This window comes from Monodelphis domestica, chromosome 1, assembly GCF_027887165.1.
Source record: "Monodelphis domestica isolate mMonDom1 chromosome 1, mMonDom1.pri, whole genome shotgun sequence".
NCBI classification, from domain to species: Eukaryota; Metazoa; Chordata; class Mammalia; order Didelphimorphia; family Didelphidae; genus Monodelphis; species Monodelphis domestica.
In genome coordinates, this window is record NC_077227.1 from 46,624,153 (window position 1) to 46,649,323 (window position 25,171).

Here is a 25,171-nt window from a genome sequence, read left to right on the forward strand (position 1 = left end):
AAGGGAGAGAAGGAAATAGGGCTTAAATACTCACTCTGCTTAAGCTAAGCCAAAGGCCCAAGGCCCTGGATAGAGGAGGCAAAGAAAAGAGATCAGTCCCTATCACTCATGTGACCAAAATGGAGAAACAGTCTCAGGGCTCCTCCACACCAAACACCAGGCTCCAACCACCTTCACCCCCTCCACACAGGAAGTTCCCAGAACTCCTGAGCTGTCCTCTACCTCATTTCCTGTGTCTCACCTGTGCCAATGGTGGCTCTAGCTTAACCCAGGACCACCCAGAGGTCTGTCCCCTTTGCACATGTCTGTTGAAGGCCATATTCTCAAACAATTAAATCTTGAGTTTTGCTGCAGCCCTTCCTGATCTTGTTACCCTGAGTAGGGTGGAGATTGTAGTTTCCAAGACCTGATTCTGTTATTCCAAGTATCTCTATTGTTATTGATCAGGAAATAGCTAAATCCCATATTCTAAAGAATGGTCTGAATAGGGTTGAGTAGTTTTGAAATTCACAATACTATTGTGCTAAAAAGAGTAATAAAGTAGAGGAATTCCATGGGAACTGGAATGACCTCCAGGAATTGATGCAGAATGAAAGAAGCAGAACCAGGAGAACATTGTACCTAGGGACTGATACGCTGTGGTACAATTGAATGTAATGGACTTCTCTACTAGCTCAATGCAATGATCCAGGACAATTCTGAGGGACTTATGAGAAAGATGCTGTCCACATTCAGAGGAAGAACTGTAGGAATAGAAACACAGAAGAAAAATAATTGCTTGATTACATGGTTCAATGGGGATATGACTGGAGATGTACATTCTAAAAGAATGTACATGTATATGGAAATAGGTTTTGAACAATGATACATGTAAAACCCAATGGAATTGCTCGTTGGCTCTACGATGGGGGAGGGGAAAGGAGAAGGAAAGAACATGAATCATGTAATTATGGGGGAATACTTTCAATTAATCAATTAATAAAAAAAGTAAATCAGCCCCCTTTCCATGCTTCTTTGTTCCTGTCAAATTGGTTTTTTCCTTGTTCTTCATCCATGAAATGCCATCTCCCATACCTGTGTCTTTGTTCTGATTGACTCATGGAATGTAATCCTTCTTCATCTCATAAAATCCCTCAGTTGTATTATTATTTAGTTAAAGTATCCCTTTCTAAATAAGAATCTTTCCTGATCCCCTACCCAATTTGTAGTCCTTTTACACTCTAATAACCCCTTCTTATTTTGCATATTTTCACATGTTGTTCCTTAGAGAATTTAATTTCTTTGAGAGCTTGAGGATGCTTTCATTTTTGTCTTTACATGTTCAGCACAGAAAATATTGCCTGGCACATAGCATGTGTTAAAAAAAATGGTTGTTCTTTGATCCTTTGATACATTCTGAACAATTATATGACTTCCTCCTTAGTAGTAGAGGAAGTAGATTGTGGGGAGTCCTTGGATTGGTATTTGAAGAGGAAGAATCAGCAATAGGGCAAGGCACAATGGAAAGCATTAAATAATTATATCATCAAGATTTTGAAGGAAGGAAAGATCATGGGTGATGGATTGGAGGAAACATTGACTGAAGCTTTCTGGGAAAGTTTTAGGAGAGTTGAGCTGCTGGAACAGATGAAAGGATAGAAAGTTACGGTCAGAGAAATTTAATAGCTTTTTATTGTCTGGGTTAGTGGATAGTGATGGATCCCAAGATATAGCCATCTTTGTGTTGATGAAGTAGAGAATGGTTCAGGTCATGGAAAGTTAGGGGATTTCTGGACTTGGAAGATAAAGCATTAAAAAGGACCATATCCATGTATATTGAAGTACCCAAACATAAGGACAGTGATTGGGTTAGTGAGGAAGACTATGCTACTATTGAATTCTGAGAAAGGAGGTTGAGTGACTTGGGAATCAGTAGATAACTTTAGCCAGGATGTGGATAGATTGATAGATGTAGATGGAATAAACTTCAGAGAAGAGGTTGCTGAATTATGGAAAAAAGAGGAGATTGTGAAAGTGGCAGTAAGATGATAAAGGAGTTGTTAGCCCTAGGACTTGATACTTTAGGATGGCCATGTATATATAGGGCATGAGAAAAGAAATGTTTGGGACTGGAAAGGGTGGCTGGGAATGCAGTGTCTTGAGCAAGGGGAGAGATTAGATTCCTTTGATTGGAGGGAAATTAATTCATTAAATGAACATTCATTTAGTGTTTACTATGTGCCAGGCACTATGCTGTATCTTGAACAAAGACAGAAATGACAGTCAAGAGTTGAATTTCTGTTGGGAAGGAAATAACATGATTTGGAAAATTAAATACAGACTATATAAGGAGCATCTCATCTGAAAGGTAGTTCATGCATTCTTTTGAACCCTTAGTTGTGTTAAAATAAAAGGAAAACAAAAAAGTGGATTAAGGGGGATTGGAGGTATAGGGCTAAGGTGAATAGGAATGAGGGAACCAGGAGTGCTTGCTAAAGAGAATTTTCTCCTTGGAAATTTCACCTGTCAGTCACAGAGGTGAAATATAATTGGTAGTCATAGGACAATACCTTTTTTGCACTGTGCTGGAATGTAGCCCTCACTCCCTCAGTGCCTTTGCACCAATTTGCCTTTCAAGATCATGAAAACTGAGTATCTATTAAATACAATTTTTTTTTTTTTAGGATCAAAAGCAATAGGTAGCCTAAGTATCTGGATTTAAATAGTTCAGATGTTGTGTGTTGGCATATATATGTATTCAGATGATGATGATGACTCCTGAATGAAAGGAAGTTCAAATTTGGCTTTGTCAGGCTGGTATGCACATTGACACATTGATTTGTATAGAATATGCACCCCCACTTTAGCCATCAGAAAAGTCAGGGGCCTCAGCTTTCATTTATAAATGAAAATAAGTTTTTTATAGGTAAAGACATTATTTAAATACAAATTAAGCTTGTGACATTGATTGAGTACTAATTGCCTTAGATGCCACTGTAAATGTACAACTCCTCCCTCTTCCCATCAATGGAATGAATAGTGGCTTTCAATAGATTGCTCTGGTTCAAAGGGAGACTGAAGGGTGCTTTTACAAAAATCTATTCCAGGACATTTAAGTAACAATTGTAATTTAAAACAATAACAACAACAAAAAAATTGAACACTAAGGACTTTAAGGACTACATTTATTGATATAGTACTAGTAATATAATTTTGTAGATGGAGGACAAGTTAGAATATGCATGTACTAGTCTCTCATTCAGGTCTTTTTCCATTTCGTGACCGTCAGTGCAGCAAATGAGCTGTCCAACAATTAACTCTTGATTTCAAAGTTTGATTGGCTTCCTTCCTTTTCCAGTCATATACTGTATTTCTAGATGTATTACATGACCAATATGGGGAAAGAGGATAAAAATTCCCTCCTCCTGTAGTAGAGGCATGGGGAGAGAGAGAAGTTGCAAGAACCAAGGCTGGAGACCTAGCTCTAGCTGTCAATCAAGAGAAGATTCTAGTGGAATGTTCCCATGAGTGGCAGTTGGGGGTTTGCTGGCCACACTGAGAAGAGAAACTTGGCTTTTGGACTTGGTCTCTGTCTCTCTGATTCTGGATAGTTGAAGCTGATAAGAAAAAGAAACTTGGCTTTTGAGTTGGTGGTCTATTTGAGAGTTGAGCTGGCCAGGAGAAACTTGGAGACTTTGAACTTTGTTTCTTTCTGGGGTTAAGCTGAGAGACCTTACTGATTTTTTGTGGAGAAGAGAAGATTTTGAAAAGGCTGCTGTCCTCCATCTCCCTAACTATCTTAGAGTCACACTTTGTGACTGGAATACTTCCTCAAACCTTCCTAAACTTATCCCCATAGTTTAGGGAAATCCTCATCCCTCTTACCTCAGTTTCCCATTCTGTTATCCCAATAAACCCCTTGACTTGAAAAAGGAAAGGAAAAGAATATCTTTATAGTTTACTCAAGTGGGGAGGGAAGGAGCCAAAGGCTTCAAGAAGAACTGGGTGGAGAGGGTTGATTAAGGGAGGGAGTGAGGGAGGAAGGAGGTTAGGAAATAGATTGATCCATCAGCCATCAGTAGGGATCACTAGGCAGAATCCCAGAGCAGACCCTAGAGCATTCTCTTGCAGAGCGTCTCTGTGTGGCAGTATTCCTGTGGCATCCCTCAGCATTTCTCATTCCTACCTCCATTACCAATAAGCAGGTTTAGGTTCCTGTAGCAAGTCTCTCTAGTCACAAGCCAGAGAATAGAGCAGTCATTGCTGAAGTGGTAGTTTCCCTTCAGTTTACCTCTCTATTTCAACAAGTAACAATTCCCTCAGTTTACAATTCTCTGTTTCAATCAGTAATAGTTTCCTTCAGTCTACTTCTTTAATTTCAAGTGGCACCCTTAGTCTGATTGTACCCAACAATCCCACAGGCAGGAAAGATAGTAAAGATGTTCAAACAAGTATTTTTGGTGTGGTGGTTTGGGCAGCCATCGCTTGCTTTTGGGTTTACCATATTCTTTACAGCAAACTGACTCAAATGGTAGTAGAGACCGTGGATTATGTAGGAAACTTGACAATGACAGTGTTACAATTACCTTTCCAAAATGAATTAGTTCTCTGGCAAGTCCTGGCACAAGTATATGTAATCTTCATGGCTGTGTTGCAGACTCTAACCCAAGTAAAGAAAGTTTTCAGATTCACGATTCCCCTTAAGGCAGAGAAGGTTATGGCCATTGACAACAATTCAGACAAGATGATTAAGGCAGTGTTTGAACAACTCATTAAGGTTTAGATCTAGTTATGGGCAAGGACAATGGGCAGACTGAGAATGCACCTCAGGAAACTGAATGTGGCTATGAAAATGAGAACCAGACTGCTTATGCCCCTAAGAAAATATGTCCATTGAAGGAAGTCACCAAGCTAACAACTAATGCTGGTATTATTCACACAAAGGCCCATAGACAATTCACTCCTCAGGAACTTGAGTCCATTAAATGCCATTTTCCAAAATTTGTGGACAATCCTTTTAAAGGCCATGAGGAGCTGAAGAGAGCATTTTGGATCTTTGATCCAGATTTTGAAGATGTTGAATTTCTTTTATCAGAACTGTTCAGCTCCCATGAGCAAAGGAAATTTGTGGAGACAACTAGATCTGATGGCAATTTGACCAGCTGGCCTACTACTGATCAAAGAATGGATATGGATTTCGCCAATCCAGCCTGCATGTCATACCTTAAACGTTGCAGAGAGGATTTGCTCCAAGCTAGTAAGCAATGCTGTTCCAAACCTGGTGCATGGTCCAAGTTTGAAAAGGTCAGGCAGGATAAAGTGGAACATCCTGCCACATACACAGACCATCTGTCAGAAATGGCAGAGGCAATCTTAGTTTTAGAAGCAGATAATGAAGAGACATCTGGCCACATTTGTAGGCAATTTCTGAGGGGATGCACACCCAATTTGAGGACATTTTTAAAGAACTATTTCCCCAAGTATGACTCAGTTTCCCTAATTGAATTGAGAGAGGATGCAGGTTACCTATTTGAAAATAGTTCAGATCAGAGCAAGGAAGTTAAAGATCTTAAAGAAAAGTTAGAGAGGACTGAAAAGGATTTGAAACAGAAGGAAATTAAAGAAATTAAAAATTTGAACAGAACATACCAAAAACCTGTTTCCCAGAAACCTAGTTACCAGAGGAAATCAGTGCAAAAAGGGACTAGGGAGTGTTTCTTTTACCCCGTAAAGGGCACTTGTTTAGAAACTGCTTTTTGAAGAAAAAACAAAAGAGTAGTAACAGAGGAAAACATAAGGCAGAAACTAGGTACAAGAAATCCACTTGCTGTTCATACTGCAAGTTGAAGTCCTCACAACAAGCTTCAAACTTGAGGGAAATGCAAAAAGCAATAGAAACTGGAGCTAAGCCAAAGTATTCGGATCTGGTTAGAAGGGGATTATGAAGCCAGGCACTTGGAGATAGAAGAAATAGTAACAAAGAGGCTGCAGACAAAAATAGTAGAAAAAAACTTGGGAAATAGTGCAAAAATTGGTGCAAGAAAGTGAGTCTGTGAGTGATAGCCATTGCCTCTACTACACTCCTTCAGACTTTTCCTTCCTGGCTTTCCATCTTTCTCACTCTTTCAAAGCTTTTGAAGTCAAGGGCTTTTTAGCTATTTAAAATCCTCAAAGTAATGGCTTATTCACTTCTTCAGCCAATCTGGTTATATTTTTCTTGAATCAATCAGAGAGGTGTTGATATTTCATAAAACAATCTGGGTGTAGAGACATCTTTCATGACTTTAATATCTCATTAGTTCATTATGACTACATTCTCGTCATTTTTTGTTTCCATCAACTGAGGTAGAGGTGGGGATGCCACCATCTTCTCTTTCATATAGTTCACTGATGATGTTTTGCATAGCTTAAAACCGTTTTATGTTCTGAGTGGAAATATACTTGCTTGTGCTTTGGGACAACATGTCTAATAATTTGGGTCATGGAGAGTCATCTGTGCTTCTTTTAGAAATCATATAGCCTGGTGAAAATGATAATTAAGATTTGACAAAATCTCTTTTAAAAGTTTATTCCCATAGCCTGAGGGAACTAGAGCAGGGGTTCTTAATCTGTACTTGATCTAGACATTTAAAAAAGAACATTTTTGATAGCTGTTTCAGTATCTTGGAGCCATGTGACTCAAATATGCATCTGGGCTCTGGCACAGATTTGTGTTCTTGAAGAAATCACTTCCTTGTTAGTCTTGTTTTCTTACCTGCAAAGTGAAGGGATTTGACTAGTTGAGATTGAAAGTCACTTTCATCACCCAGAAAAGTTTCTGTGGTAATCGTTACTTCCACATCTGATATAACAAGACAGTACAATCAAAAGGGAACAACTTTGATACCCTTTTGCCTTTGCTAGATGTTGTGACATAACCATTTTTTAAATGTACAATGCTTAATGTACTAAGGTAATTTTCTTTACATTTAAAAAAAGTTTTGCACGTTTTAAAAAAAAAAATTAGATGCTACTTTCCAAAGCTTCTGCCCCTTTGTAACAAACAATAGTTAAGAATGGCTCAGGGTCATCATAGATACCTTGGTCTTGATATATTATATTCCCTGACTCCACCCCATTTCTAGAATCTTCTTCTGTAATGAAGAGAAAGGTTAAATAGCACCACCTTAAGTGGTAATTGCTACTTTCTGTATTTGCTGAATGTGGCTTCTGTAGCACTAATCTTCATGGGGTAAAGAGTGCTTTCTGTCCTCTTTAGTCAGTATTAGTCATTTAATTTATTCCTACTTCATTCACCTTTTATGTTATTTTCATTTATATTATAGTCATGTGTACCATTCTCCTCTCTCTTATATCAATTCAAATAAGTGTTACTTTTCTTAGAAGATCATAGTGTAAGAAATAATGAATATCTTCACTTTAGTTGCACTTATATACCACAGTTTATTAAATTATTCCTCAGGTGGGTAACTATTTTGTTTATAGTTTTTTGCTAACACAAAATGGCTATTATGAATATTTTGTTAAATATGTGATTCCTACCCCATCTTTTATTTCTTGTATTGAAACTTTTGGTATTTGCTGCATTAAAGGGTATAGTCAGTTTAAAAATTTTCCTCATATTTTAAATTATTTTCTGAAACTATTGAATCAATTCACAATTCTGTGAATTGGGTTTTGTGAGACTTAAGTAATATTTCCTAAATCCCTCTTACTTGACTATTTAAAACAAATCAAGGGGGCAGCTGAGTAGCTCAGTGGATTGAGAGCCAGGCCTAGAGATGGGAGGTCCTAGGTTCAAATCTGGCCTCAGACACTTCCCAGCTGTGTGACCCTGGGCAAGTCACTTGACCCCCATTGCCTAGCCCCTACCATTCTTCTGCCTTGGAGCCAATACACAGTATTGACTCCAAGATGGAAGGTAAGGGTTTAAAAAAAAAATCAAATGAGGTAAATATACAAACGCTTTGCAAACTTAGTGTTGTATAAATGCTTGTTAAAAAGTATTATATAAATGTTTTGATTATTACTACTACTGTTATTATTTCTGTTGTGAATATAGGAAACTTCAGTACTTTAACCTGATTTTCTTTTATTAGTTGATTGGAATCTTTTTGCTTGATAGTTTGAAATTTTCTTCTTTTGAAATTTGTTCATATCCTTTGACTGCTTTGCTATTTAGGAATGGTTTTTGTATACTTGAGCTACTTCCCACAATATCTAGGATATCAGATATATAGTTGATGCAAAGATTTCTCCTCCCACTTTCCAGATTTCTTTTATCCTGGCTATGAAATTTTCTGTAATTTAAATTAGTTTACTTTTTATGACTCCTTTGTACCTTGGTGAGTTAAAAATTCTCCGAGCTTTAACTTTGAAAAGTTCCTTTTTAAATTCTCTTAATTTTTAAAGGATTACATGTAATCATTTTATACTTGACACATATTAGGTACATAGTTAAATGCCTTTAGATGTAAGTTGTAACTATTTTGGCACATATTAAGGTGTAAAATGCTGAACTAAAAAACAATTTTTGCTTTTTATACTTTTCTTTTATTATACTTAAAAAAATTTTTTTTTCTGTTTTGAGACCGAGTTTCCCCCTATCTTGCCCAGGTTATAAACACAGGTATTATAGTGAGAATAAAATGTGATAATATTTGTAAGGTGCTTTGCAAACCTTAAAACACTATATTAATCCCAGCAATTAGCTTTTATTGTTGAAATTAACTTTGAAAAAATTTTGATATAGGAAACTCAGATTTTATTCTGAGATCTGGAAAGGGATAGAAATAATCAAAGAACATAATGTCCACTAGTATTTTTGTTTCCTTCTTAGGAAGCAAAATAGGTAAAACCTGGAAATTCTCTATATAATTTTGGTCTTGGGTGTTTGCTATTTTAAGATTTATTCAACCTTATTTACTAGGTTATTTTATTGCTTGACTATTTCTTCCTTTATAGTGTGTAATTTCAAGAGAAAGATGCCTTTATTATTTATTGGAGAATATTGGGATGGATCATTATTGGCAGCCAGTTGTCTGGTTCTGTAGCATTTTAATCTTTTGCAGTTCCTGAAACTCAACATATTCATTTCCAACATTCATGATAAGTGCTTGTTGGAGTTATCATACTTACCTATAATTATTTTTGGTTGGTTTGATGAATCTTTTGCATTGATTTTTTGAAATTGTATTCACAAATAATGATACTTAAATGCAGTTCTTTACTTCATTGACTTTTCTAGAGATACTGGGATAAAATACATTTGAATTTTAACTAAAAAAATTCGAGAATTGAACATGTAGCTAATGAGGTTCACTGTATGTTTAATCAGCACTTAATACTTGAGTGTTTTATTGCATTTTCATACTAAATTGAATGACTTTTCATTTTGAAAAAGTAAAACTAAATTTCCATCACAAATTTGAACTTTTAAAATTAATTTTATATGTTATATGTTACAAAATTTAAGAGGATTTTCATGGTGTTGTTCAATGAGATATTGTTAATTCAGGAGTTTACGGACTTTATTTGATGTTCCATTAACTTTTTGGAGGAGTTAGAAATTTGCTTGGTGTAATACTGGGCCATTATTGCTGCATATCAGTCCCTTTACACTTCTTTGACTATCCCACTCCCTATAGCATGTATTTAAGTTAAATGACTATCACCAAAGTCTTTTTCAAACCACCTCTATCATCACCTTTCTTCTCTTTCAGAAGAGAGTATTTACAGATGGTTGGCCACAAAAGTTGGAGTCATCCTTTAAGAGCCCCTTCTCATTGACTGCAACATTATCCTTAACTCTTTGCCCCTTTGCTTCAGTCTCAGAGAAAAGAGTGGGTGACCTTTGCAAGTGCCTTCCTCCATGTTTTCTCCATCAATCATCTACCTCCTGTCTACTATTACCTTCTCAACTGTTTGCAAACATGCTTACATTCACAAAATGTTGGACCCACCATCCCATCATGTTGCTATATCTTTGTCTTCTTTCATATCCAAACACTTAGAAAAGTTTGTCCATACCCATTGCTTAAATTTTTCTTCAGATACTCTTCTCCTTCCTTTGCAATCTAATCTGTCTTTATAATTCAATTGATACATCTTTCTCTAAGTTAACAATGATTTATTTTATTTGAGTTTCTAAGTTTTCTCTTTTTTTCAGTGTTTTATTGCATTTTCATACTAATTATCTCCCTCCAAAACCCAAACCTACTTCCCCCCAAAATTGAGAAAGCAGGAAAAGCAAAATCTGTGTGTGTGTGTGTGTGTGTGTAAAAACTCCTGCATTAATCATTTCAAAAATGTTATGCCTTGATCTGTAATATGAACCTCTTGATCTGGAGGTGGTTAGCATCTATTATCATGAATCCTCTGGAATTGTATTTATTCATTATGTTTATCAGAATTCTTAAGTCTTTAAAAATTATCTTCATATTTGGGACAAAAATCAACTATTTGACAAAAAACTGCTGTGAAAATTGGAAAACAGTATGGGAGAGATTAGGTTTAAATCAATCTCTCACACCCTACACCAAGATAAATTCAGAATGGGTGAATGACTTGAATATAAAGAAGGAAACTATAAATAAATTAGTTGAACACATACCTGTCAGATCTCTGGGAAAGGAAAGATTTCAAGACCAAGCAAGAGTTAGAAAAAATTACAAAATGTAAAATAAAAATTTTGATTACATTAAATTAAAAAGGTTTTTTACAAACGAACCAATGCAGTCAAAATTAGAAGGAAAGCAGTGAATTGAGAAAACATCTTTATAACAAAAATGTCTAATAACGGTCTAATTTCTCAAATCTCTAAATCAATTGTACAAAAAATCAAGCCATTCCTCAACTGATAAATGGGCAAGAGACATGAATAGGTAGTTTTCAGATAAAGAAATCAAAAGTATCAATAAGCACATGAAAAGTGTTCTAAATCTCTCATAATTAGAGAAATATAAATCTGAACTACTCTGAGGTACCATTTCACACCTAGCAGATTAGCTAATCTGATAGTAAAGGAAAGTAATAAATGTTGGAGATGTGGTAAAATTGGGACACTAATGTGGCGTTGGTAGAGTTGTGAATTGATCCAACCATTCTAGAATACAATTTGGAACTATGCCCAAAGGGCTTTAAAAGACTGTCTGCCCTTTGATCCAGCCATAGCACTGCTGGGCTTGTACCACAAAGAGGTAATAAGGAAAAAGACTTGTACAAGAATATTCATAGCTGTGCTCTTTGTGGTGGCAAAAAATTGGAAAATGAGGCAATGCCCTTCAATTGGGGAATGGCTGAACAAATTGTGGTATGTGTTGGTGATGGAATACTATTATGCTCAAAGGAAAAATGAACTGGAGGAATTCCATGCGAACTGGAATGACCTCCAGGAATTGATGCAGAATGAAAGAAGCAGAACCAGGAGAACATTGTACCTAGGGACTGATACACTGTGGTACAATTGAATGTAATGGACTTCTCTACTTGCTCAATGCAATGAACCAGGAAAATTCTGAGGCACTTAAGAGAAAGAATGCTATCCACATCCAGAGGAAGAACTGGAAGTAGAAATGCAGAAGAAAAACAACTGCTTGATCACATGGGTTGATTGGAGATGTAGACTCTAAACAATCACCCTAGTGCAAATATTAATAATATGGAAATAGGTCTTGATCAATGACACATGTAAAACCCAGTGAAATTGCTTGTTGACTATGAGAGGGGAGTGGGAGAAGAGGAGGGAAAGAACATGAATCATGTACCTATGGGAAAATTTTCTTATTAATCAGGGAAATAACAATTTAAAAAAATGTATCTTCATAATATCATTGATATTATATGAATTTTTCTTCCAGTTCTCCTCATTATATATTTTATCAATTCATTTAAGTTCCTAGCTTTCTCTAAAACCACTTTCATCATCACTTCTTACAGTGTAATAGTATCTCATTACATTGATAAGCCATAACTTATTCAGATATTCCCCAATTTTAGAGCACTCCCTCAGTTTCAAATTCTTGCTACATAAAAAGACCTGCTATAAATATTTTGTACATATGGGTTCTTTTTGTCTCTTTGATCTCTTTGGGGTATTGAGCTAGCAGTAGTATCACAAGGTCTAATGGTAATCCATAGTTTAATAGCTTTTTGGGCATGGTTCCAAACTGTTTTACAGAATGTCTGGAATAGTTCATAGTTCTATCAACAGTGCATTAATGTATATGTTTTCCCATATCCTCTGCAATATTTTCATTTTCCTTTTTTTTTTTGGTCAACTTTGCCAATCTGAAGTTTGAGGTGATACCTCAGAGTTCTCTTAATGCTCATTTCTCTAATTATTAGTGATTTAGAGCAAAATTTTCTTATGGCTATTGATGACAGCTTAAATTTCTTCCCCTAAAAACTACCTGTTCATATTCTTTGACTATCAATTGAAGAGTGACTTTTATTCTTTTAAGTTTGAATCAGTCAGGTTCCCTATCTCCTAGACCTTTATCAGAGAAACTTGCTGCCAAGATTTTTTTGTTCATTTTCCCATTTCTCTTTTAATTTATTTGGATGGATTTTGTTTTGTACTAAACCTTTTGCATGTTGTATAATCAAATTCTTCATTTTTAATCTATGCAGCAGTGCCTATTTGGCCATGAATTCTTCCCTAACCATAGATCTGATTAGTAATTTCTTCCTTCTATAATTTGTTTACTGATGTCATCCTTTCTATCTAAATGGATTCCCCATTCAGAGCCTTTCTTAGTTAACTAATATGGAACGTTGGCTTATATCTGGTTTCTAACTAGACTTGCTTTCCAGTTTTCTTAAAAGTTTTCATTAAGCGGTGAGTTCTTATCCCAAAAGTTGGGACATTTGAGTTTATCAAATATCAGACTACTATACGCATATACTTTTGTATATGTGAATCATAGCTGTTTCACTGACAAATCTCTTCCTTAACTACTACCAGTCATTTGATTATTGCTTAGTAGTATAATTTGAGATCTGAAACTTCTAGCTCTTCTTATGCTGTATTTTTTCCTATTGATTTTCCTTGATATTCTTGACTTTTTGTTCCTCCAAAAGAATTTTGTTTTTATTATTGTTATTTTTAACTCTATAAAGTAATTCTTTGAAACAGCAGGTGGTACAGTGGTAGAGAACTGGGTTTGGAGTCAGGAAGTCCTGAGTTCAACTCTAGCCTCAGGCACTTATTAGCTATGTGGTTCTGGGAGAATCACCCTCTGCTTACCTCAAATGTTTTCAGCTGTAAAATAGGGATAATAAGGGCACCAACTCATGGGGTTATTGTGAGGATTGAAGGAGATAATATTTGTAAAAATGCTTAGTGTATAGTGCCTACCAACACAGTAGATACTATATAAATAGAACCCATGGAGGACATTGTAAGAATTGAAAAAGCTTTCAGTGTCAACCATAGCAATTTATTTTTGGTCCTACTTCTTCATCTTGGGGAAATGATGTACTTTTCTGTATTACATGTTGTATATCTTTTAAATTTTTTTTTTTTTAAGTTAGGTAGGAAAAAATTTTTAATATAATTAGTTAACTTTAAAAAAAAAGCCACAAGAGTTAGATGCAAACTTTTCTTTACTTTTTTCTCCCCTTTCCCATTTCTGTTTTTACAGGGGCCACTGTGAGAACATTTACTCCCTTTTATTTTGCTGTGGAGCCAATGGACACCCTTTCAGTTAGAGGATCTTCTGTAATACTAAACTGTTCAGCATATTCAGAACCTTCTCCAAAAATTGAATGGAAAAAAGATGGAACTTTTTTGAACTTGGTGTCAGATGACCGGCGTCAGCTACTGTCAGATGGATCTTTGTTAATTAACAGTGTGGTGCATTCCAAACACAATAAGCCTGATGAAGGATATTATCAGTGTGTGGCTACTGTGGAAAGCCTTGGAACCATTGTAAGCAGAACAGCCAAGCTCACAGTTGCAGGTAAATTTCCATAAGTAATTTATGGTACATTTTTTCTTTTTTTTTTTAACAAAATAGAAGTCTCAGTTGAACTTTGTTGACCTTCCCTTGTATTCAGTGGTAGTGGTTTAATTTGCTCATTTAGGAAAATATTAAATGCTACTATGTTTAAGGAACTATTTTAAGACACATAAAAATGATCATAGTGGATTGTGGTGTTGATGAATACAAAGATATATAATGAATAAATGAACGAAAAGTACTGTGTGCATACTGTGTGCTAAGCACAATTGCCATCTGTCTGGAAATGTATAGTTTTTAATATTTGAAGTGGATGAAAGAGTATTTGTGGAGAAATAATAATTTTGTATACTAATACTGACTCTAGTCAAGAAAATTTGATATCATGAATCCATTTAATAGCAATATTCTTCCTTTCTATATTGACAAAGGGAATATTTATAAATAATATTTTACATATTAAAAATAATTAGAGGAATGAGATGGAGAATAACACTATATATGTAGCCCTAAACTTTCCTCATAAATAATAAATTATAATAGAGCAAAAGAGAGAATCCTTTTTACAATAGTAGTGTTTTGAAGAGGAAAAAAAAGTATATAAGATTGAGAATTTGAAAGCCTGTATTGTCTAAAAATGTGCTCATTTTGTTGTAATAGTGGCAGGATTTTTGTTATTTTTTAAGAACAATACTGATCTAATACAAACTGTGTCTTCTATATGAGGAAGGCATTTAATTTACTTTGTAGTAGTAAGCAAGTCTTCAAAACAAAGAAAATGCTGAAACAATTTTAAGAGGAAAAAATTGGTCCATGCAGCAATTTTCTTTGACTTTTTTAAACAATCTGTTTGCCAGGCAGGCTGACAAAATTTACTTGCTGAATAAATAAATAGGTTATTGTGATAAATTTCCCTTGAATGTTGCTCCTCCTTCATAACTTCTATTTCGTTAAAATACATGATAGAAAAATAATCAATGATGTTGAAATGAGTATTTGATTTTTTTTCTTTCATGACAACAACAACCTCTAAGAACCTTTAGTAGATTAAAGTATACTTAATGCTATCAGTAGTTATTGGAATTTTTATCCACATTTTCTTCATAATAATAATCCATTCTGTAATTCATTACTTCTTGACTTTCTAGACTCCCTGTAATTACTATTACTTATCATTACTTTACTACCATCACTTCCTCTGTGGGTTCATTATTCAAAACTATCAGTCTGAATCTTCTCCTTGGGCCATTCTCTACCAATCCATTCTCCTCCCCAGGATATTTTCCGTTTTTTTTCATTTGTGCATAGTTCATAGTCTTTCTCTTTTTCTTCACAACTACCTTAATATTAAGGAACTTAAAGATTACATATTGATGCTTCCACAAATACCCTAAGTTTTTGAGTCAATTCCCATGACCTATCTTTCTACTACACCTCACCTACACATAAAAATGGTCATGCAATTGTTCTGATACTGGCTCTGCATCTGAAATTGCCACAAGGCCTCCTTACCCCAGAAGATGCTTATTCCTCTGTGGTCTTCTCACTCAGGCTGATCTGTCCACCTTAGAGCCCCCCTCTCCACTGGTTTGTTTCTTTTAGAACCTCTGTTTTGAGGAAGGCCTAGGCCAGCCATCTTTTATTATTCTCTTGGCTTGCTTCTGAGTTTTTGGACTCACCATTTCTCCTTTTCCCCTTCGCTTTGTGCTTTCCCACTTCCTTTTATGTGCCATATTTCCCCACTAGAATGCATGTTTTTGAAGGCAAGGACTTTTTGTTTTCATTTGTATCCCCAACATTTAACTCAGTGCTTGGCTCATGGTAAGCATTTAATAATAAATGATTTTATCTTTGCCATCGTGCCCAGATAATTCAATTCTATGTTCACAAATGCTGAAATTCTTTGTTAGATCATGATCTTTTGTCAGCTCATCTTTTCCCCATGTTTTATGACCCTTGAACTTGTTCATTATTCTCATCGTGAACTCCATTTGATTCACTCATCAGTTCTTTCTCAGATATCATCATGCCTATATAGGCTATACTTTTCTCCCTTCTGTATCTTGACTTCATCATCTTCTACTCTGCCATGATCCACCCTCTCCTCTCTGAGCTTTTCAGCTTTCATTTGTGAATTATTGTTCTCTATTAGATTATAAATTATTTGAGGGCAAGGTCTTTGTTTTCTTATTGTTTCCTTAGCATTTAGCATTGTGCCTGGTCTACATTAGGTGTTTAATAAGTGTTTATTGATAATTGACTATCTGACCCCTTGGTGAACTAGCTCAATTCTTTACTGTCCTGCCCTTAAATCCTTTGCCTTCTTGACCAGTTATTGATTATTCCTTGCAAAACCCCAGTAGTGGATTATACCACCATCTACTTCCTTCATTTCTTTCATATACTGAGGAACAGAGGTGGAGGAAATAAGGATCTGATTGTGTCTGCTATAAATGTATGATATTTAATCTCAGCTGGACCCTCATTATAGCAAGACCATCATTCTTTGCCTTTCTAAACTCAGTTTTCCATTCTACTTTCCAAAGTACTTTTTCTTCTTAATCTTCTTGTGTCAGGCCTCTCATGACACTCCTGTGATGGGTGAAAATGGAAATAACTGAGGAAACAAAAATTCAAGCTTCTAAGTATATTAATTTATTAAGCAATGCATATTAATTGCATAATGTCAGGCTTCTTCAGATTGGCACTAGACCCTGAATACAGAGGGAGATAGATTGTTATGCATTAAAAGAAAACTATACAAGATTGAGTAATCTGATTTATAATGGAAGAAAGATTAGGTAATATCCAGATTGAAAGGGGGAGAGCAAACAGTTAAAATCCCTTGAAATTGGAAAAAGAAGTGTACTACTTCCCAAGTGTTTTTATTCAATCAAAGTAACATGGAAGAAGAATCAAGGTGGAAAAGAAGGACTCTCCAACTTGGAAAGGGGAGAAAGAACAGTTACAATTCTCAGAAACCAGAAGAAGAGGTGTGACACTCCCTCAAAGTGTCTGTATTCAAAGGAAAATGGAAACAATAGCTGACTGACTAATATGCGGCCAGTTTCCAAATAAGACATAAGGGATGCTTGAGATGTATAATTATGAGAAAACTCATTGCATCAATATTTGGATTCTATGTTTCTGATTAGCGTAAGGTAGGTTAATTAAGTTATCTCTGAGTAGCAGATAGAAGTGGTCTAGCTTCCTAGTCTTACAAGACTAGGTTTCAACTATGTAATGCAATTTTCTCACAATTCACATAATCAAATAAGGTTTTCTCACAAAACAGAAGTTTGACTAGATCTATAATTGAATAGAAAGAGAAGTGAGCTAGCTCCAGAATTGAATCATAAGTTGGAGTCAGACCCTTACACTCTCAGCTGAACACCTCACTTTATATTTCATCAAAAATCTTGAGACCCTTTGGTAATAACTCCTCTTCCTTTTACACATCTCTCTTTATTCAGTGATTCACTCCAAAGTTAATGATTTATCTTTTTTTTTTGCTTCTCTCTGCTTTTTTCAAATTACATGCCAAAATAATTTTTATCTATTGTTTTCTGACCATTTATAGTCCAAATTCTCTTCCTCATTCCCCTCCCCAGACAGTAAACAGTGTTATTATGCAATGCAAATTCCCATATTTCCCATTTTATTGAAAAAGACATATTGCACTAGTAAGAAAAAACTCAGGAAGAAAATAAAGTAAGAAATGGTATGATTTGCTCTGCATTTATTCTCTTACTGTTCCTTCAATGACTATGGATAGCATTTTTCATCTTGAATCCCTTGCGGTTGTCTTGGATCCTTACTTTGCTGATAACAGTTTAGTCTCACAGTTGACCATTGTATAATATTTCTTTTACTGTATACAGCATTCTCCTTGTTCTACTCACTTCACTTGCATCAGTTCATACATTTCCAAGTTTTTCTCAAACCATCCACATTTATTATGGCATAGCAGTACTCCATTACAACCATATACCACAATTTGTTTAGCCGTTCCCCAATTGATAGACATCCCTTTGGCTTCCAATTCTTTGCCACCACAATGAGAGCTACTATAAATGTTTTCATACAAATAAATCCCTTCCCTATTTTTTTTATCTCTTTGGGATACATACCTAGTGGTGGTATTTCTGGGTCAAAGGATAGGCACAGCTTTATGGCCCTTTGGGCATGGTTCTAGATTGCTCTCCAGAATAGTTGTATCAGTTCACAGCTCCACTTCCAATTTTCCCACATCCCCTCCAGCACTTACCATTTTCCTTTTTTGTCATGTTAGCCAATCAGATAGGTGTGAGACATTTCTATAAATAGTGATTTGGAGCATTTTTTGATAGGATTAGAGATAGTTTGATTTCCTCATCTGAAAACTGACTGTTCATATTCTTTGACTTTAATCACTTGGGGAATATCTTGTATTGTTATATTGTCTAATGAAATATTCTTGACCTTCATCCTTCTGTACCATTCTGTACTTTTTTTTTTCAAACTTTTACCTTCCATCTTGGGATTCAATACTGTGTATTGGTTCCAAAGCAGAAGAGTGGTAAGGGCTAGGCAATGGGGGTCAAGTGACTTGCCCAGGGTCACACAGCTGGGAAGTGTCTGAGGTCATATTTGAACCTAGGCCTGGCTCTCAATCCACTGAGCTATCCAACTGCCCCCTGTTCTACACTTGTTGACACTGTTGATGATCTACTTCTGTGGTCTCTCTCCTCTTCTGTTTCTTCATCATTGTCAAAACCCCCAAGTATTGGCATACACCAAGGCTCTTTTCTGAATTCTCTGCTCTGTTCACTCTTTGTTCTCTTGATATCATTAGCTTTTGTGAATTCCATGACTGTTCCATGACTAGTTATCATTTCTATTGCAGATCTACACATCTAGCTTTGCTCTCTCTTACCTCCAATCCTTCATCACTAGCTGCCTCTTAGATATCTCAAACTCAACAGGTCCAAATAGAACTTATCCTCCTTCTCAAGTCCTCCCTTCCTTTGACTTTTACAGCTCAAAATATACTTAAAAAATTATCTTTATTTTATTACAATAACAAATTTATACATAAGCTTTCCAAAGTTATATGATTCATGTTCTCTACCACCCCTCTTTCCTCCTACTTCCCGGAGTTGACAAGCAATTCTACTGGGTTATACATGTATAATCACTCAAAAATATTTCCACATTATTGATTTTTGTAAGAAAATAATCTCATAAAACCAAAATCCCAAATCACATGCCCAAATAAACAAGTGATAAATTGTATGTTTTCATCTGCATTTCTGCTCTAACAGTTCTTTCTTTAGAGGTGGGCAACCTTCCTAGAATAAGCTGATTCCACTGAAATCTTATCTTATGTTTAAGTCAGCCTTTGACACTCAGCACCTTCCAAACTCTCTCAGCTGCCCCTTCCCTCTGATGAGAGTTGAGCAGTAAACTCTTCTCAAAGCTTTCCTTTTTAGAGGGCAAGGACAGACCTGGACTTTCCAGCTTACACTCCACTTTACATTTGCAGTTCTGCTTGCTTTGAATTCTGGATCAGGATACCCTCTGGTATCTTTTCCTGTTCTACCCTGCCCTCAGCTTCCTTTTGTGTGCTGTCTTCCTTGTTAAATTGTGAGTACCTTAAGGGCAAGAACTATCTTTTTGTTTGTTTGTTTGCTTAAAGCAATGCCTGGCACATGGTAGACACCTAATAAATGTTTACTAAATTGAAATTGAATTTTGAACTTCTTCAGTACTTTTGAAGGCACCATCATCCTCTCAGTTACTCGGGTTTTCAACCCCTTTCACGCACTGTACTTGTCCAGTCTTTTGCTAAATCTTATAATTTTTACTTTCACAAGATATCTTGCATATATCCTCTTGTTTTTACTCACTGGGGTACCATCTTTCATGACCATTCACTTGGACTGTTGTGATAATTCAAATTGCTAACCCTGCCTCAAGTCTCTTGTCACTACTATTTGTCCTCCACTCAGTTGCCAAAGTGATTTTCTTAAAGCTCAGATCTGAACATGTCAGATTCTTGCTCAGTAAGTTCCTTTGGTTTGCTGTTGTAAAGTATAAATTCCTGTTTGCCATTTAAAACTCTTCATAACCCTTCATACCTTTCTAGTCTTTTACTTTATTTTTCTTTGTGTACTCTGATTCAGTTACACTAGCCTACTTGCTGTTCTTCTCAAGCCCCAAATCCCCCACATCAGATCCAACACAAGGTCCCTGTTATCCTTCACAGAATGTATCTCTTCATTCAAAGGAGCATTCATCATTAGAATTCCCTCCCCCTACCAAAGTAAGGTCTCCCTTCTTCCCATTCCCCTTTCAATCGTTTCTCCCTTCTCTTCACACATTCCCCTGTAGGTTCTTGTATTCTTAAAGCCACAAGAATTACCTTCCCTTTATTCAACCCACATACCTCCTGCCTCCTGCTCTATCCTCTTGTTGCCCTCCTCTCCTTTCAGTAGCTCTCCCATTTTGTAATATAATCCTGCACTCACACACACACACACACACACACACAAAATTGATGCCCCCCATAGGCAGGGTATCTCCAGGTTCTGCCCATAATTCCCCAAGCCTACATCTTCCTTGGTAACCCTACTTGACTTGTGCCTTCATGTTGTCTCTTTATGCACATTTAGAAAGGAGTTTCTTACTGATCTTTCTGTTGTCATGCTGTTGCTGTTCTTGCCTGGGCATTTGTTGACCTCTCCTACATATCTGTTCTCTGGGGTATTAAAAAAGGAAGTAATCTCTTCTGGCCTGGTTTTCTTTCTAAGAATGTTTCAAATTCCTTTTTATTAGTGAATGGTCCTTTTTTTTCTTTTATAGTTAAGTTTAGATTTTTATTGTAGGTCACCTTGGACTACATCTTTAACTTCAGTGGTCTTTGGGAACACACTGTTCTGTTCCCTTATATGTTATGTTGTGAGTACAGAATAGTCTTTTGTTAGTTGAATTTCCTTTCCTTTGTATTTGAAGGTCTTTTCCCCAATTGCTTGCAGAATTTTTTTCTGAACTGAATTAAATTTAACCACTATGTATCTTGGAGTTTGTAGCCAAAGGTGGTTTTTTCTTTTTTTTTTTCTGAAGGGGATTGAGGTATACTTTCAATTGATATTTCATTTTCTCTGTTTAGGAGTTCTGAGCAATTCTTGCTTCTTGTTTCCTGCCTTATGGTATTAAGGTTTTATTGTCTTGTTGTGTTCAACCTAAGGGTCTTATGTGATCCTTAGTTTGTGTCTGCACATACTGACTTTGAGATCAGTATGTTTCTCTTTCATAGTGAGCATTTTCTTTTAATCTCATTTTTTTTTCCTTCTAGGTTGTCTTTCATTTCTGTGTATTTATATTCCTAATCTATTGTACTCTCCTTTGTTTCTTTGGTAAGATTTGTGATACTACATGCCTGTTATTTTTAATATATAAGCTATAAAGTCTATAGTCATAATTCATATTTCTTTTTTTTGATCCATTGAGAATTAAGGGCCATTTGAGTAACAAGATATCAGAATGGAAATTTTCTTCAATTCCTACAATCCCTACCCATAAACTTTCAGATTCCTTCAAAACGGAAATTGTGTACTAAAGATAAAGTTTATTCAGTTGTTTCTATGATCTAGGACCCAGGTTTACATCAAACTCCATCCCTAAACCCTGCTGTGGATTTGTATTAGGACCCTGATAACCTGCTTGACCATAGCCCTTCAGGAGGAAAAGCCTGTTGGGAGTGTCCATCCAGAAGCACCAGTGCTGTAAAGCTCTGAACTATTGGTGCCAGAGATAACAGGCTCTGAACTACTGCTGCTGAGCCAGAGTACTGAGAAAGAGAGGAAGTGGGGCAGGTCATCAGAATAAAACTGTGTGTAGGGGGCTGTGCAGCACTCCACCCAGCCTGCAGGAAGGAGCACACATCAAATTATGGCCAGTTCTGACCACCCAGCAGTCACTTGGGACAGAGACCAAGGCTGTTTAACCATGAGTTGCCTAGAAAGGGAAGAGTGAGTGTTTTTTAGAAAACCCCACAGAAACCACAGTCTAAGGAGGGAAGGAAGTTGGGAAGTGAGCAATAAGGGGGGGGGGGGAATGGATGAAAAAGACTGAAAGAACCAGTGATTTCAAGAAGAAAATCTGAATATCTTGGACAGAAAAATCAAAAGGAGAAATGATAACAGCAGAAGGAAACATTAGCCAGCTCCCTTCTGGACTATTGAACATTATTCTTTCTCTGTTTCCCTAGTGCCCTGGTATATAGTAAGCACTTCATAAATGTGCACTAACTGACTGGCATTTTAAGAAAGAGTTGGTCTAAGTGGCATTGAAAAGCTTTCCTTTTCAAATCCAAATCATGAGTTTGTTATTTTCAGGATTAGAAATGAAGAAAATCAATTCACTTTGTAAATAAAGACTAGTCCTTTTTTTTTTCTTGTGAGAGAATAGCAACTTTCTAGAGTCCTTTATAATAAGAAATGTTAGATACAAGGAGAAAAAATTGAAAGCCAGACCTCTTTCTAAGCATCTGTATGAGGAAATCTTTCTGCTTTGCACTTAAGTATTTCTCATCACCACTTAAAGGGGTTCATTATACAAACTTAATCATTGTTTTGTGAAGGGAAAGAAGTTGTCCAGTGTGTGAAAAAGTCTTACAGAAAGGTGATTTTATGTGAAGAAAGAATATTTATATTAGTTTCCTTTCTTCTAGACTGGCCCTCTGTGTTTTCATACTGCCTTTTGTGAAATTGTACTCTAAAATTTATATAGCAATGGGAGAATGAGCCTATCAGCACGTATTATGGCCACTTTTTTTTTCCCCTCCAAAGATCTGATATTTACCCTCAAGCTTTTGGTATCCTTCCCTTGTTTAAAAACCTTGAAAATCTCTCTCCCGCCCTCAAAATTATGCTGCCTTAAGTAAGGCAGTCTAGGCCTGCAGATCTTCTTATCTTTTTTTCTTCAGTGTGACTTTCCGTTTCCTTATGAAGTTTTCTAGTTCTGTGATATTGGTATCTTGGTAATGGTGGCTCTGCTGTTTTTGGCAACAGAACTCATTATAAAAGTCTTTTAACATGTGTTTGTCATCTTTCTAGTATTATCCTTATATGCCCTCAAAATAACTTTGCTTAGTTGAGCCTCCTGATAATCATTCTATATATAAACATGTTCTGCCCTTCCATTATTTTATAAGGTGATATTAAATCATTTTTCATCATTGCCCTCTGTAAAATTTTACAAATAGTTTTTTTTTTCCTAAACCATTGTTGATCTTCTTTGCTAGATCTCTCTTTTAGTCAGAATATTTAGTGTTTACTGACTTGTGTTTCCTTTTGGTTTTGTTTCAGTTGTGTGTGTCCAATGACCTTAACTAAATGAACTAGATTATTTAATTGTTATCTGTGGGGAGGGTCTTTTTTATACTTCTTTTATACTGGCTGAGAACTGCCAAGAATACTTTCCCTGATTACTTCATCATCAGAGGTTGTGCCTTCAAATGCATTTCTCCTATTTCTAATTACATGTATCATAGAATTTCCCTCTGCATTCTCCTTCAGTCTTCCTCATAGTGTTATCATTTCTCTTTCTATTCTGGAGCAACTTCTGTCCTGGACCCTACTCTGTTGATTAATAATTGCCACTTTGGGATTGCCACTTTTTTTAGAAAAAATTGTAGCCAGGCTGAATTCACTGCACTCATGAGGAACCATCTCTTTCATGGTTTCTCCAATAGCTTTGATCCCTGGTCTGTAGGTACCATTTTCTTCTCCCTTTTCCCCCTCCCTTCCTAATTCAGGAACTGTGAACAAGAATCAGATCAGCTCTTCCATTGTTCCTGATAACATATGTTTATCTTTTTCTCCCCTATAACTTTTAAGACCAAAGGTACTTCTCTCAGGCCACAACTATCCTTCCTTCTCAGCTATTAGAATGTAAGCTCTTTGAGAGCAGAAGTTGTCTGATTTTGGGTAGGGGTTATCCCTAGTTCTTAGCAAAAATTCTTGGCATATAGTAAACATTAAATATTTATACATTTTTCCATTGTTTTTTTTTCTATCTGGTGTTCCAGTATATATGTCAAGCTTCTTTAGAAACTGATTGCAGATAATACAAAGCTGGACGGAATCATTAACTAGAGTGAGAATCTTAAAGAAACTTGACAGGCTAAAGCACTGGGTTAAAACTGATGAAATAAAATCACATAGGATAACTGTTAAGACTTAACTGGATACCCAAAATATTAATTTCAAAAATATAATATGGAGGAGTCTTAGATAGTTCCAAAAAAGATCTGGGGTTTTAATGGACACCAAGCTTAATGTGAGACCACAGAGTATTGTAGCAGCCAAAAAGCTAATGTAGTCTTAGACCTCAGATGCTTCTGAAATAAGGAGATAATACACTGTCCTCTGCCCACACCAGACCTCACCTCAAAATGACTTTGCTTAGTCAAGTCTCCTGACAGTCATTCCATGTATAAACCTGTTCTGTTCTTCCATTGTTTTATAAAATTATATATTATTAAATAATCTTTCACCATTTCCCTCTGTAAAATTTTACAATAAACCATCATTGCCCTAGAGCAGTGTTGGCAAACCTTTTAGAGATCATGTGCCCAAACTGTACCTTCAAGCTGCCTGTGAGTCCCCTACTTTAAACCAAATAGTGGAGGGAGGAAATGATTGAATTGGGCAGCTGGATGGAGGGGTGAGGCATGCAAAAAATTGTCCTCTGGCGTGGTGGAGAGGGGAAACAAGTAGTCCCTCTGGCACACTGGGGCACTTGTGCCACATCTTCACCAATACAACCCTAGAGAATTGTGTTTACTTTTGGGTACTCTGGTTTCAAAGAAGGACAGTGAGCATCTGGAGAGTGGGAAAGGATTAATCAATATATAAAGATTCTCAAGAAGTAGAAAAAAACTAAAATTAATGTTCAAGTATAGTGCTTAGCAGCTGCTATTTTAGATCTTACACCTGTGTACTTCCCACTGGGACTTAAGCAAATCTTCTAGCATCTGATGACATTCATTAATGGGTATTTCAGGGAACAGGGAAATAAAAGAGAAAAAAAATTTTATCTCTGAACCTCCCAGGTGACAAATTGACACCTTGACATTCAGATATTTATTTTATGATAATTCTGACTGAAGCTTTTCTCCCCTACATTATTAAATTCTCTGAATTACTCTCTACTGTTAAATCTCTGTCTGATGAGAACTGAATATC

General features: G+C 36.0%; 1 protein-coding gene across 7 annotated transcripts in view; it reads left to right on the top strand.

The window, feature by feature from the left end:
- The window catches only part of NEO1 (neogenin 1), a 264,950-nt gene that overhangs the window by 64,094 nt on the left and 175,685 nt on the right, over positions 1–25,171 (top strand). For all 7 annotated transcript variants that reach the window (XM_007478215.2, XM_056798418.1, XM_056798393.1 and 4 more), the window contains exon 2: positions 13,623–13,940. In XM_007478215.2, coding sequence (XP_007478277.2) covers positions 13,623–13,940 — 318 coding nt within the window. The remainder of the gene's footprint in view (positions 1–13,622; positions 13,941–25,171) is intronic.